This window comes from Amblyomma americanum, chromosome 3, assembly GCF_052857255.1.
Source record: "Amblyomma americanum isolate KBUSLIRL-KWMA chromosome 3, ASM5285725v1, whole genome shotgun sequence".
Taxonomy (NCBI): domain Eukaryota; kingdom Metazoa; phylum Arthropoda; class Arachnida; order Ixodida; family Ixodidae; genus Amblyomma; species Amblyomma americanum.
Window position 1 is genome coordinate 181926816 of NC_135499.1, and position 15227 is coordinate 181942042.

At 47.8% G+C, this 15227-nt stretch overlaps 2 protein-coding genes across 2 annotated transcripts in view; both read left to right on the plus strand.

The window, feature by feature from the left end:
- LOC144125577 (importin subunit beta-like) overlaps positions 1-5730 on the plus strand; it is a 61851-nt gene extending 56121 nt beyond the window's left edge. Inside the window, exon 16 of the mRNA XM_077659070.1 lies at positions 5305-5730. Coding sequence (XP_077515196.1) covers position 5305 — 1 coding nt within the window. The 3' untranslated portion in view covers positions 5306-5730. The remainder of the gene's footprint in view (positions 1-5304) is intronic.
- Positions 5731-12358: 6628 nt separating this feature from the next.
- LOC144125579 (ankyrin repeat and IBR domain-containing protein 1-like) overlaps positions 12359-15227 on the plus strand; it is a 52223-nt gene continuing 49354 nt past the window's right edge. The window contains exon 1 of the mRNA XM_077659072.1: positions 12359-12970. Within this exon, the coding sequence (XP_077515198.1) occupies positions 12783-12970 (188 nt within the window). The 5' untranslated portion in view covers positions 12359-12782. The remainder of the gene's footprint in view (positions 12971-15227) is intronic.

The following is a 15227-nucleotide window of genomic DNA, read 5'->3' on the forward strand; positions in this document are numbered from 1 at the left end:
TAAACATTCGTTAATGCGGGACCTTTTTTTAAAAACCCTTCGCTGCTGAGAGGGGGCAAATGCATTGAACTCTATAGAAGTTCACCGGGGGTGCCAGATTTTTTCGCTGCCGCAAGAATTTTGTTCTTGAGGGCTTTCATTATTGAGGGGTTCAAACTGTACTTACAATCCCCACTGCACCCCGCATTTCTGTTAAAATTTGTTTTGCTGTGATTGACACTTGCGAAGATACTGTATGCGTTGCTGTCGCTCAACTGCAACATTAGCCATCCAAGCAAGGCATACTTTTGGCTTGTGCCTGTGGTTATGGTCCTGGAAATCCAAAATGTTTCTATAGATGGGTGCAGAAGTATCCATTATAGTATATTGCTCATAAAACCTTTCTGTCTGTCTTGCACAAGAAGACAAGGAAAGATTTTGAGCTCAGAGTGACAAGAATCTTCAGCCTCTCCGCTCTCACCAGATTATGACTGGGTGTTATGGACAAGAGAGTTGTGTACAAGGCAAAGGAAGGCCTGGTGCATTTGGGAGAGAATGAAACATCTGGGCAGAGGCTAAGGTCTGAGTTGTGCGGTGGTTGAGCAGTGGCCCTGGGGCAGTAGTGCTGAGAAGTGAGAAGCCGGGTGCCAGAGAAGGCGTAGGCAAGCAGTATGCAGCTAGTAGTATATAACGTGCTGCGCTGGGACGTGGCCCTGAAGGAATTGCTGGTGGCAGCCAAGTTTCTTGGGATGGTGGGGGGTAATCTTATAAGCCTTTTTGTAGATGTGCTGTGCGGCATGATAGTCCCTGGTGAGGCAATTTTTGGCGATGAGCAGGACTTACATAGCACATGCGAACCAAGGACCAGTGTGATAGCTGGGGCAAGAAACACTGGAGCAGTGCCGTCGGTGTGACCACAACTCTTGCCGCTGAAGATGCACTGTGCTTGGAGAGGTGTGAAGGAGTAGCCGTACACTGGGACACATGATCGTGAGGCAAATGAGATAACACTGATGTTGAAGAGGCGTCTAAACACGTGGCATGGAGAAGAGTACTCTTGGGTATAGGCTCACCAGGGATCAATCCCTAAGGAATAGGTGTGTCTGCTTAGCAGTCCAAAGCACAAGCATTTGTGAGAAGGAGCTGCCTCACAGGTTCAGTACCTGAAGTGGAGCACAGTACCTCAGCTGTAAAGCTTGGTGGTCAGGCAGAGATGGGTCTTTTGTTGCTTGAGGTAGGTCAGCGGCTGGTGGGCTTGGGTTGTGCCACACGGGGAAGTCTGAAGAAGCTGCAGTTGCATAGCTTTTGTATGCAGAAGCTGCTAAAGGGTTGACTGCGGCTGTTGAGGGTGGTACATCACAGTAACATAGGTCCGCCTCTTGCAGCTGATCATAAAGGCCACCATCTGGGGCTGCACAGGGCAGCTGGTTGAGGCAATTGCATGGCAGTATTGCTTTCAAGAGGACAGTATTGGCAGTGAACAAGCCTATACTTGTGTGAGCTATGAAATGTAGGTCTCCGAGCAAAAGAATGGAACCTCAACTTTCGCAGTCACGCGTGTCAGGTATGCATGGTCGTCATGCTGGGGAACCGATGAGCCATGATCAAGACATGGAGGACATGGCGGCAAAGATGGTTGCTGGTGCCGGTGAAAGATCTTTGGAGGTGCGCCACCTGCAAACTGAGGCTATGAGAACACCTAAGTGACACCGTGTAAACGGAAAACAGCGCCTTTAAGGGAGTGGTCGAGCTCTTCAGGTGGTGAAAGACTGTTGAAAATAAGTCCTCACGGATGAGGAGACACTGCGCTGCTGGTGATGCGACATTGCTGAGTAGAAGGTCGCTTCTGCCTGGTAGAAACAGATGGCTGGATGCAGAGCATAAAGCAGTAGAAGAGCTATCGTAGGCTGGAAAGTTCCACAATTTGGCATGGTGTACATGGCGGAAGATAGGAACAGGAAAGGGCAGGAACGAGGTATTAGGCTGCGCCACTTGCTTGGGGCTGTCCGTGGTCACCGGTAATGTGGGGTTGGCGGCCGAATTTATTCCTCCAGATGGCAGGCTGTGGCGTGGCGAGGCCTGAGCAGGTGAGGAGCGAAGCATCTGAGCTGTTTGCAGTCCACGAGTGCTATCTGCATTCTATGCTCACACTTACCAGCACAAGTGGCCCGATGCCGCGATGATGGCTGCTACAAACCCACCAAGCTGTGACTGACATGCAGCGGTGACATGTGTACAGCACAGACCGCTTCTAACGCAAACCGCGGGAGTCTGGAAAATCCGCATTGTAAGCGGGACTGCACTGTAACCAAAACATAACTTTTCCATGCATTCGCATTTTCAGAATGGCCAGCCTACCTTTCAAAGTGCACATGACAACGCATCAAACACACAACACTGCAATCACTGGCAACATAGAAATTTCTTTGATCTTTTTGTCAAACCATCATATTGAAAGAATGACGTTATTTCAATCTAGCACTGCGATTGAATTGCGTTGCTAAAATGACTTCATCTTCAAAAACATTGAATCACTTGAGAGCTTGCTCGCTGAGGTTTCTCTGAGCGCAGTATAGGCGCAGTTTGTTGCAATAGTCGAGCACGAGCGTGTCTTTGCACGAAACTTCTGCTGCACTTTCACTCACTTCGTCGGGCTCATCCTCGCATAGAGGCTCATCGCGACCGCGCACCACTGCCACGATGTCTTCATCTGTGGTGGCTACTTCACACACCACATTGTCGGGGTTGGCGACGACAACGGGCTTATCTCGTGCCGGTCCGTGAAAAGCTGAATCCAACCGTCAGTGGGTTGAAACCATCATGCCCCAAAGTGTTTGCAAGGCACCTGTCCTTGGCTTGCAATATCAAGACACTCACAGGAACGCTCTGGGCCCGGACCTCGCGAATCCGTTCAAAGCGGCGACATCTTCGTACTTCGATGCACGGATCCGCTTTCTTGCAAGTGACACGGAGTCTTCTTGCAGCTGTTGTCGCAAATTGTTGCTGTTCTTCCAAATGGCGAACACAGTAGCGTAAGCGACACCATACTTTTTTGCCACCGTAGCCTTTTTCAAACCGCTCCCGAAGTCATGGTTGGTTTCCAGAGCTTACCGTTTCTTGGTTTTCGGAGGAGCAGATGCTATCGGAACTGGAGACAGCCGAGGCTGGTAGAGTTGCTCACGTTGTCAGCTGACTTGCCTACAATATCAACTTTTCGCTACATGCGACGACACATATCTCACTCATGGGCTCAGGTGTGACAAGATGCTGCTGCAAGCGGCCGTGGTACGAGCAGCGCTTGCAGCGTCATGCCATGCGCTCGCCGCCACTGCTCCAGCATGCTGCAGTCCGGCCGTGCTTTCACATGCTTTCAAGTTTTGTCCCATCAGTGTCAGTGTGCCCAACGGAGGCACATTGGAGAGTGAGAGGGAAAACACCTGCTTTGCGACTTCTTTTTTTTTTCTATCCTCTCCTGCCTTGCGTTGAACCACGCTGACAACGCTCCCCCCCCCCCCCCCCCCCCCCCCCCCCCGCCTGTTGCCCCCCTTCTTGCGCAATCTGGGAAGCACGCGGGCGGCCAGGCTTTCCAGAAACCGCACAATACGCGGCCCCGGTTTCGTTTCGCGCCCCCTCACCTCTTATTAAGCGGTATGCCAATACATTGAACTCTATGGGAAGCGAAGCGGTTGTCACAAAAAGCCGCATTTAATCTGGCCCCGCATTATAGGCAGTTACGTTATAAATGGTCTGAGCTGTACTGGTATAACCAGGTGAGGTGGAAGTAGACCCACTGGACATACCGTATATGCTCCAATAATGGACCTACTGTTTTTCCAGAAAAGTTGACATCAGTTTGTGGGAGAGGGTTCATTATGCGGGAAAAAAGTTTGAACACTTTTTTTTTTGAAGGGTCGAGATTTCATATCATACCTATGTGCGGCCTTCCGTCATCAACAAATGCACTCCGTCAGACGCGTTTGTGCCACTGGCGTTTAGCATCCTTCACTTTGGCGAATTTTGTGGTAGCGGCAGGCCAGCATGATAACGCGAACATGCTGAACACTAGCCCTGAAGGTCAGGCGCAGGTTTTTTTACGCCAGGTTAAAAAAACTCACAGGACAGTGACCAGTGTGTAATGGGACTGTTTAAGCCTTAGCTTACAGCACACAACGTCTTGGCACTCTGCCAAGTTCGCCAAGCAAATGACCCCCCCCCCCCCCCGCTTTTCCCCCATACCTCTGGCAGCATCTTGGCGCTCTGCCAAGGTCTGTGCTCTGGACTGCGTGAGAACCAAGGAACCTGCTACAAAAAGTTAAAATCTGAAAAAAAGAAAGTTAATTCTGGCCTGCAAAAGTGGAGAGGGGGGGGGGGTTCATCATGTGAATGGGTTCATTATGTGTGTATATATGGTAAGCGATGAGCATCGTAACACAGTTTAAAACTCTGGGTGTATGTGTGAATAAAAAGTTATGTAATGTTCAGTTGCAAAGAGCTTGATCAACTTTTAATATTCAAAAGAGGTGCAGAGTGTTGCTTTGTACAGACGTATTTAATGTGAATACATATTAGGCATATATTTTGCAGTTCATATTTGAATTTTTGTATGTTTGCCTTCCACTTTTTGCGCAAATGTGCATCACCTACATCGTCTTAGAACCAGAGAATCACTATCCCTGAGAAAATTAAAGACACGACTGACAGGACAGGACAGGCAAAACATTCAACGCAGTTTGCCAGTGTTGCATTGTGATGTAGTGACATAAATGAAGCTGTTAAGTGAATGAATTGAAAACTGCTTTTAAAATTGTCGTTGTGCACCTATGGTAATGTACACAACATTTAGGGATTCTGACTTCTGTAAATTTCTGGTTTAATCAATCTCAGCATTTAGAGAAACCAGCATCACCCCTCTTTTTTTCATCACATATTTATTGTGCAACCACAAGCTCCAGCTAAAAATCCTAGCTATGGGCACCTTATGCAGTTTAGTGTAGCCAACACATTAGTGCTGTAGCTTATGTCTGAATCCCTGCAGTTGATATTGTTTCACTGACTGTTTTAATTTTTCTTGGCAGGTAGTCTGAAATAGCATTTGATGATGGTTCGCACATTTTGTCACCTCCAGTGATGCTACTAGTTCACCCATCTCCGTCTCTAAACATACTGTTCTATGTGTGTGGACCGGTAGCAGTATACAAGAAAAATGGTCTTTTCTTTTTCTCTTCTTTCTACATTTTCTGTTGTTCTCAGCCACACGATGCGCTAAATGTTAGGTGCCCTATGAGGCTTCTGACTGTGGTTGTCATCCTTGTGCTGTTCTTCCAGATGAGCGTCACGTCAGGGCATGCCACTTTGAGCCCCAGGGGGGGTGCGCCTGGCACTCGTCTCTCCTGTTGGAGTGGCGGCCCTTCCTCTTCTCTCTCTGTCTCAATCCATGACTTAAAGTGTGACACAAGTGCAGTGCATGGTTGTTGTGCATGGAGGCTGCTCTGGGACAATGTTACTGCCTCCCCTCCCACCAGCTGATTGCGCCAGGGAAAAAAGAGGCACCGGGACAACAGCGTTTGTATTGAAGAGAGGAGAAAAAAAAACAGAAGGCTGCATTGATTGTTTGCGAGAGGAGTTTTTGGCCCCCAGGAAATTTGTGCATATGGGGTGGTTGAACGACTGTTGGCATACTGGCCCTTGCCATTCCAACCTCCCTTCTTGGAAGAAATAAAAAAGAAAGGATGGAGTCAGTATCGTTTATTATGACTTGTCACGTGTATTTCCTTGCTGTTGGGCACTGCCGCAGCAGTACAGTTATTCAGTTTTTGTGCGTACAAAATGCTGGTCACTTCACTGTCCTCATTTCTAAGTAAGTACCCTGTTACTGGTTCCTGCTTTTTGAAATATGTTTGTGTAGTGGACATACTTGTTAAAGGATGTTAAGTCATTTTCAAGGTGTTCAAATGCTTTATCGCCAAATTATGTACACCAAAATTGATACCTGCTGCTGCTGTGGCGTCAACTTTGGCTGCTGATCCCAAGGTCCCAGGCTCATACCCAGCAGTGGCAGCCATATTTTGATGAAGGTGAAAGAAAAAAGCACATGTGTGCTGTGTGATGTCGACGCACATCACAAGGAACCCCAGGTGGTCTAAATTAATCTGGAACCCTCCACTCCAGCATCCCTCATAGCCCTTTTGTCACTTTGGGGTGTTAAATTTTTCAATTTAGTTTATTTCCCATTGATCTCTAATGAACTCGGGATGCCAAATCTTGTCCACCTTATCCCAGCAGTTCTCCACATTACTTTTTCTGCCCAAGTGCATTTCCTCTTGATTTGAGCTCGACCATCAGTAATTTGAGTTTTTTTTGTTGTTGTTTTCAGCATTCAGAGATCCTCATTTTCTGTCGGTGTAACCCTTTTAGTAGCTGGCTGAGCCATCCTCAAATTTCAAACCTTTTTGATAACCCGTAACATTCAAGCCCGTTCGGCGAGGGCTATGATTGTGCTGAAATGCTTGTAACGGAGGCTGCTGCGACATTGCAGAGACTTGAACTGTAAGAAGTTACATGGTAGTAACTATAAATGGAAACTGGAGCTGCACTGGAGCCTGCTTTATAAGAGATTTGAGCTGGTGTTTTTGGCAAAAATTCTCAGTGGCAGTAGCACATTCTGGACCCATGCAGTTGCTGTGTACAGGTGTCAGCAAAAGTTTTCCAAACACTAAAACGAACAAAAATTTGAATTTCTTCACTGCGTCGATGTGCACCCAGACATTTGTGTGGTGTGTTGAGCAGGTCGCACGGGAAAGTTAGCGCACTTTACAATTGGTGGTTGTGTTCCGAAAATTCCAGCTGTGCACAATGGTTCCCACTGCCCGTCTCTACAGCAGCAACTGCATTAGCATTTTCATGGCAGCAGTGAAATTGTATGTGGAGCAATGTCTGCGTTTGCATTTTCATAGTGGTAGCGGGGTCGTGTTGCGATTATGTGCTGGCTGGTATTGAGCAATGTGATGTGTTCCACGCTTTTCTTAGAAGCACTTGTGGGCAGAGAGAGTAGGCAAGAAATTCTTAAGGGGCAGGCTGCAAATTGGCTGTGGGAGTGCAAACGCTCCCATCTGCAGGAATGGCGAATGCGTCGGCGGGCTAGCCGTTGCCAGAGTCGGACCGTCTTTGGAGTTTGGCTTCCTGAGTGACCTCCGTTACCTGGCAGCAGTCTTCCATGTTACCGTATGCTTTACCGCTCTTTTATGATGCAGCTACACTGAATAGCGTACATCGAGCATCCCCTTCCTCTGTTTCATACTGCGTGGACCTCGAGTACCAGGCCGGTGCCTGCTAGCCAAGCATTTCACAATGAAGTAACTTTTGAGAATTCACTGTTATTTTCACTTTAGTCAAGAAATGCTAGGTTGCAAGAATGACAGGCTTATGGAACTAACGCTGAAGGCACAATTTACAGCGACAGCTGTTGGATCTTGCGCGGAGGCGCGTGTGCAGTGTGATGCCTCGTGGAACGGCCACTTGAGCGCGTTAGTGTCGCACCAAGTGAGAGTGACGCCACAGTTGCCACAGGGCTTGCGTCATTCTCGCTATGGCAGGAAACGTCGCTACACCGTTGGGTAACGCTGCACTTTGCACGCGCGAACGTTTGCGCGAATCCGTGTGGACGTGCAGCGCAAACTGCGCGCAGCTTAAAGGCCCGTCCACGCACGTGCGTGTGAGCTACCGCTGATTTCGGGCGTCACGCCACAAGCGTAAATGTTAAGTTATTTATTACCGAAATGTGCACATATTACAGAATGCATCGATTTTTTTTTTCGATTAAGTGTGTGTGGAAGCTGTAACATTGGTGGGTGGGTGGGTGGCTGGATGATTGGGGCTTACTCTGCACACGACAAAAATTCCCTCGTGGTTGCGAGTCGACTCGATCCTCTTTCGTTTTGTTGACGCCACTTGCGCGCGAGCGATGTGAGCTGGCGTTCCAGTGTGCTTAGAGTCGGGCGCAGGCCACAACGAACAGCGGACGTCGGCACTGCAGCGGCTGTTCACACGTTACTTATCAAGGCTTCGGCTCCAGGAGCAAGGGGTAAATGTTTTCCTTTTCCTTTATTATACGCTTTTTCTCAGGCTTCTTTTCTGTTCTGTTATTTCGTGCTGTTACAGCTTCGTCATAGAAATCACATTTCGGTGCTTTTTTTTTTTTTGTCATCAAGCTATACACATTCTTACCTCCATGGTGTACAACTTTGCCGCGCTCGCCTGCGCCCAGATTTCTGATTGGTGGCAGTGTCTTCGCGGGTCTTGACCAATACTGAGTTTGGTGACGCCGTGGTTTGAGTACAATGAATCGCAACATGCTATTACAGTCACTAAAATGCGTTTGGGAAGAAAAATGGCTGGCGGTTTAGCATTGGACTACTACGCCACCTACCTCAAAGGCGATTAATTGAGGTGTTGACTGACGCAGGGAGTCAATTATGCGCCTTTCCTCAAAATCAACGGCGCCTAAAGCCCCAACTCCAACAACAATTCGTTGGCGTACACGCTCAGCGTCGTCGCTCTTGGCGTACGCCAAAACTGGTGTGCGCATGCGCACTGCAGGAGACGCCAGCGAGCCTCGGTGAGGCGCCGATATCTGTTCGTGCTAGATATCGGCGTCAGCGCACGGGCGCTCGCGCACGGGTCGGAAGAGGGCTCTGGTTTATAACAATGGGAAGATAGCGGGGCTCTCGGTGGCCCTTTTCTTCATGGCTTGAAGTTCTTTCCGGTTCCCCGAACTTTTCTTAGCGGTTTAAGTTGTCCTTTCATCGCCCCCAACCCCTTCTTTCCACGGCTTGAAGTTCTCTCCCGCGGCTCGAGAGGGGAAGCGAGCCAGCACCAGGAACATGGAGATACATTCCCCTTTTCGACGCCCGTTCCGGCGTACGCCAAGAGCGCCGACGCTGAGCGCTTAAGCCCAGGAATGGCCCTTGGAGTTGGCGCATAACCCTTCCATGGTTCTCACGGCGCGGTTTAGGTGTCCGCCGAGATGCGACAGATACTGCGTTATTTCCTTCCCCCAACAACCAATATTCATACAAGAAAAGGCGCGGTTGCTCAGTGGTTAAGGCGCTCGACTACTGAGCCGGAGTACCCGGGCTCGCACCTGACCGCGGCGGCCGCGTTTCGATGGAGGAGGCAAAGCGCAAAAGGCGCCCGTGTGCTGTGCGATGTCAGTGCACGTTAAAGATCCCCAGGTGGTCGAAATTATCCAGAGACCTCCATTGCGGCACCTCTTCGTTTCTTCTTTCACTCCCTCCTTTATCCCTTCCCTCCACCGAGATATGTGAGACAGTTTCTGCGTCATTTCCTCTCCTCAAAAACCTTTTTTTTTTTTGCATAAATGCCTCAATTTGTAGATGGGCGATTACCTGCCGCGGTGGCTCAGTGTAACGTTAGGGCGTACTTGGCTATAGACTGATCCGGAGTTCCCAGGTTCGAACCCGACCGCGGCGGCTGCGTTTCGATGGAGGCGAAACGCTCCGGCGCCCGTGTGCTGTGCGATGTCGCCCCACAAACACGTGATGCGCGGGCCGCGCCTTCCAAAAGAGGTAGAAAGGTTGGCAGACATTTCGCCTTTTAACCGACAGCTGGCGCAAAATGTAGAAAAAAATGAAATTGAAATGGTTGGGAAATGACGCAGGGGGTCGAAATTATTCCGGAGCCCTCCACTGCGGCACCTCTTTCTTCTTTCACTCCCTCCTTTATGTCCGCAGATATGAGACAGCTACTACGCCATTTCCTTTCCGCAAAAACCAATTTACCAATTTTCTTCTACCCACCGCGGTGCCTCAGTGGTTAGGGCGCTCGGTTACTGATCCTGAGTTCGAACCCAACCGCGGCGGCGGCTGCGTTTTTATGGACGCAAAACGCTAAGGCGCCCGTGTGCTGTGCGATGTCAGTGCACATTAAATATCCCCATGTGGTCGGAATTATTCTGGAGCCCTCCACTATGGCACCTTTCTTCTTTCACTCCCTCTTTTATCCCTTCCCTTATGGCGCGGTAGATACGGCGCCATTTCCTTTCCCCCAAAACCAATTATTATTATTATAATCTTTAACAGCACAGCACAGGTATGCTAAGGAGCCGGTGTGCTGTGCAATGTCAGAGCACGTTAAAGATCCCAAGGTGGTGGAATAATGGTCGAAATTATTCCGGAGCCCCCCACTACAGCACCTCTTCCTTTCTTCTTTCACTCCCTTCTTTATCCCTTCCCTTACGCGCGCGGTTCACCCAGATATGTGAGACAGTTCCTGCGTCATTTCCTCTCCTCAAAAACCCATCTCTTTGCATAAATTATCCATTACGCCCTCCCCCCCCCCATTTGTGACTGGTACTGCGCTATTTTCTTTCCCCCAAAATCAATTTTCATTTTGTCACCGCCCGCTCGATCAAGCGCGATTGAGGTGTCCACTGCCCCAGTGAGCCAGTTACGCTTGCTGCTCTGGCTTCACATAGATATTCGACTGAAATCCCGGCAGTGCGGCCAGAAGTGCTTTCGCAATAAAATTTTTTGAGTGCTGCGATCAACGAGAAGCGCCTTCCAAAAGAGGTAGAAAGGTTGGCAGACGTTTCGCCTTTTAGAAGAATGGATGAATGGTGAATACTCACAACGTAGACAAATGACATAACTATTGCATCCTTGAAGTAAAATAACTGACGACATCTTGCTCAACAGATTAATTGTAGCGCCAAGCCGCCCGTAGCTGCCATTCCCTAGCGGCAGAAGGCATGAACCAGAAGGTGCGCGCTGGAGCAGTGCCAAATGTGCTGGTCTCTAGTTCAGTAGGTCTTGATGTGAACAAGGCCAACCGGGGAGTCTCACACTTGCTTTCGCTACATATATCCTGGCACAGCCGAGCTAGGACCACTGCCATTTTGTACACTACACTAAAGCTGCACTGAACAAACTTGTTCTGGTGCTTTTTCTGAAAGCCTCTTCTTTTTAAGCGAGAGCTTTACTGGACGCGAACTTGCGATTTCGCCATGGCGGTACTCCGAGGAGGCACATGACGTCACAACGCGCGCCTCGCCGCGGATATTTCTCGCTCTCTAGTCGCTACTCCGCATGCGCCACTAGTAGCACCGAGCCACAGGCAGCGCCGCGCCTTTCCTCAAAATCCAACTTTCAATTTAATAATTAGTTTTTGTGGAAAGGAAATGGCGCACTATCTGTCTCATATATTGGCTGACACCTGAACCGCGCCGTAAGAGAAGGAATAAAGGAAGGAGTGAAAGAAGAGAGGAAGAAAGAGGTGCCGTAGTGGAGGGCTCCGGAACAATTTCAACCACCTGGGGATCTTTAACGTGCACTGACATCGCACAGCACACGGGCGCCTCAGTTTTCTCTTCTTTCCCTCGCTCCTTTGTCGCTTCCTTTACGGCGCGGTTTGGATGTCCACCGAGATATGTGAGACGGTTACTGTGCCATTTACTTTGCTCAAAAACCAAACAAAACAAGTGAGCCGACTCCGTTGGTGGTGGTAGTTTTTTTTAATTAAAATAATAGTAAAAAGGAAGGAAAAGATTTTTTCTAGCCCCGGCATCTGCCATCGATACTGAAGCGCCACTCCGTTCATACTGTTCATTGGCTTTAACAACTTTGCGAAGGCCGTTCATTTTCACGAAAGGAAAGGCGCACAACTGGCTCTGTGGGTGAGTGGAACCCTCAATCTCGCTTTCATGTACGTGGCAACGCTGTTGCCACATGTATCAAAGCACGAATGAGGCGTCCGCATATCCAGGGAGCTATTTATGCGCCCTTCCTTTCCTCGAAGCCATCGCCATCTAGAACATTGTCAACGCCAACGCCAATGAACACAGTGAACGCCGACATCTTTCGCTTTGTATATCCTGGATTAGCTGAGCTAATCCACATTAATTTTTTTACTGAGTTCTGTGGCCCGCGGTGAGAGGTGACTGTGTATTGACACCCTCCTAAGTGGCAGTGATGGCGACGCGCAAATGGCGCTAGCAGCTAGTGCTACTATGATAAAAGCAAAAACGCATTATTCAGCATTACTTGACTGAGACTCTTTAGCCAGATTTTCATTTCCTGCCGTGCGCATGTGCTGCCAGAACAAATCGGTCTTGCTTACAGCCGTTTGGTTGCGAAGTTTTGTGGCGCACAATTACTTGCCCGTGTATTGGCCGCGGAATAGTCTAGTACCAGTTTAATTTTTCAAATGAATTTTGTTGAAGCCACTTATTTTGAAACTTTCTTAAGATGTCTGTGTTAAACTCTATAAACGCGAATTTGATTTTCTATTATAGACTTTTTTTTTGCACGTACGTATACATTTATCTGCCAAGTTTAGCGGACAGCGCTATGAAAGGAGAGCCGCTGTTGTTATGGCTTCGACTGCCGCTGAAGCGTCATGTTAGTCATGTGCTTGTGTGTTCATCGTGCATCCCGTGCTCCTGCGAGCGCCTTTCGCGAAGAAAACTTAGCCGAGAAAATTGCAGGGAATTGTGTAATCACACTGACGACATATGGATCCCCACGAAACTGCCGGAGCAAGCGATGCGCGATGTTAAGATAGCGGATTGCGCGAAACTTTGTTGAGCGAATTAGTTTTAGAGGTGCTGTTGTTTTGGTTGCGGTTTATCTGCTCGCACCGTGGCAATGACTTGACATGAGAGAGCGTTTACTTTGTTAGTCTTGGGTGTTTTTGGTTCCTTCTGACGCTCTCGGCGAGAATGGACTGTTTTGGCGTCGCGAGGCAGGGACATTTGAAGCGAGTGCTAGTGCCGATCAGCTGACTTGGTCATGGGCAGCTCGTCGAGCAAGTTTCGGAGGCACCTAGAGAACGGTGACGAGTACTCGGCGCTTCAGATTTATGAAAGTTGTTCTGAACTGCGCAAGTCGCTCGATCCCAATTGCTTTTATGGGGACTCTGTCAACCGGTGCACACCCGTGCACCTCGCTGCCAAACATGGGATGAAACCGTTGCTGAGGTAAGTAACCGCAGCTCTCTTTGTTCTTTCTCTTCGTCCGTATTTGGCTCGTGCTTTGTTTGGTCGATTCAAAACTGTCCTCGAGGAGGCCGACGGTTAGCATGCTTGCCGCGTTTGGTCGTTCTCTCTTCGATGGCAATTTCACGGGAACATACATCCTCGAATGGCCCTCGCTGAGCATTGTCTTTTTCCGCTCTAAACCAGAAATCAAAAAGCCTGATTAAACCGATCGTTTACTGCGCGCAGTACGTTATGCAATTGTTATGTTATATAACAGCCTTGCTTGTGCACCATTAGCATTCCAGTGCCTTTTGTTCTGTCTGCCCATATCGTACGATATCATGTTTCTCAAAGTTAGTGCAGCACGAGGAATATGCTTGATACCAATGAGTTATTCACCTTCAGTGGTAGCGTAGTCGCGTGAGGCGCGCGAGGTGTTATATTTTGTAAACATTATCGTTCTTGCTTTTGTTGAGTGGTTCGCCTGCCTTAGTCATTTCGTGTGTGCTGTGGCTGGGTGGTTATCAAGTTGTTGAACGTAGCTTTGTACAGTAGTGTCATTCCAGGCGCGCTGTGCATGCTGTCTTCGCTTTTCTTTTTTTATTCCGTGTGTGATTTGACCGTGCGGCTTGGCAGGTGCGGGGAAGGAGCGAGTAGCGAATACGTATACGTGCTTCTGACATGGCTAGTTTTTTTTCGAAGCATATCGTACGCGCAGGTGGAAGTCAATGATATGCAAGCTCCGAAGCACAATAACATCTTCAGTAGTGTGATTTTCTTTTCAATGTGCTTTTTAAAACAGCTTGGGCTCCTAAAGTTGTTTTTGCCATGCACATGTTTATTCATCATCAGTTCAAGATTTAGGAAGCTTCCTGTTTATCTAGTTATCGAGAATAAATTCTTGCTATTGTGAGGATGGGGAGTGAGAGTAATGTGACCTGTGATTAAAGAGTGACATGCACCATTAAGTTGCTTTTTATTTGTACACACACCCTAAGGGCCCTAATTGCGGGCATTACAATGGGGAACGACTCTGGATAAGCACAGTGCTATAAATATAAAGAAGAGTTCGAAAAGGTTACAACAGCAGCTCATGTGCAAAGCTGTTATGAAACGGTTTGGACTCAAATAGTTAGACATCAATACTTAGGAAAGACCGCTTCGTGACATTGTTCATCATATTTCGAGGTGGAAATGATGCCAACTGGTAGACATCGAATGTCAGCTTGAGCAGACATGGGCTCCACTTTGTAGAGGTGACCTAACAAGGCAAAAATGTGGTGCACTGGCTTGATAGGATTTGGCAAAGGACAGCTGACTGTGACAAAGCTTGTAGAAATGAGACAAGTGTACAAGTCATTGCTTTTTGAATAAGAGCAGGCTCAGTGTATCTTTGGTTCCCTGAGATGTTTAATTCTAACTAATCTAAGAAGCCAGTAGGCACCATCACTCCTGAAAGACATGTTCATTGAGAGGAAGATGTAGTGAACCCCTGTCATAACCAAACTTCACAGCTTTTAAAGAGCTGTAATTCATATTAAGCGTGAGTTAGCATGATATGTCATCATATATTACAGTTGAAAGCTCTTAATGTAGTAGTACTGAGATGCTTTCTGCGTAATCAATGTTATCTGTAAATGGTATCTGTAAATTTTATTTTTTTCAGGAAAGTGTAACAGGACTCTCAGTAGGCATATAGCTGTGTCTGTATTTGAAAGAGCTAAATGGTTGGCAAGTGGTTATATGGTTTGGTGATAGAACATGAGTCACCTCTTACTGCTGGTTTTTCTTCCTTAAAGATAATATTGGCATTAACAAGTCCAAGTGGTGCTATTCACAGCATTATAAACGCTGAAAGCCTCTGTGTTAGCCTGAGTCTCTTTGGGACGTTAAACTCCATAAAACCAAACCAAACCTTTGTTTGTGTGAGCATTGTTTTGCTAAGGATGTAGTGTTCATTACCAACACTCTGAGTGACAGATGTGATCCTGCCTTGCATTTTAAGCACTGTTTAGAGGTAGCTACTATGCTGCTTAACATAGAGCAAACTTGGAAAGGTGATCACATTTGCTTGTATTTGATTTAGCACTTGTTATTAAGCTCGACACTTCACTTTATTGGTTTACAGATCCCCACACTGGGATATTGCACAGGGGTGGAGTTAATGTACATGGAGACATTTCTATACTGAACTCTAATTTTTAAAATGAAGGATTAGGTGCTTATGGTAGGGTTAAAAGTATTGTCACATGGAAAT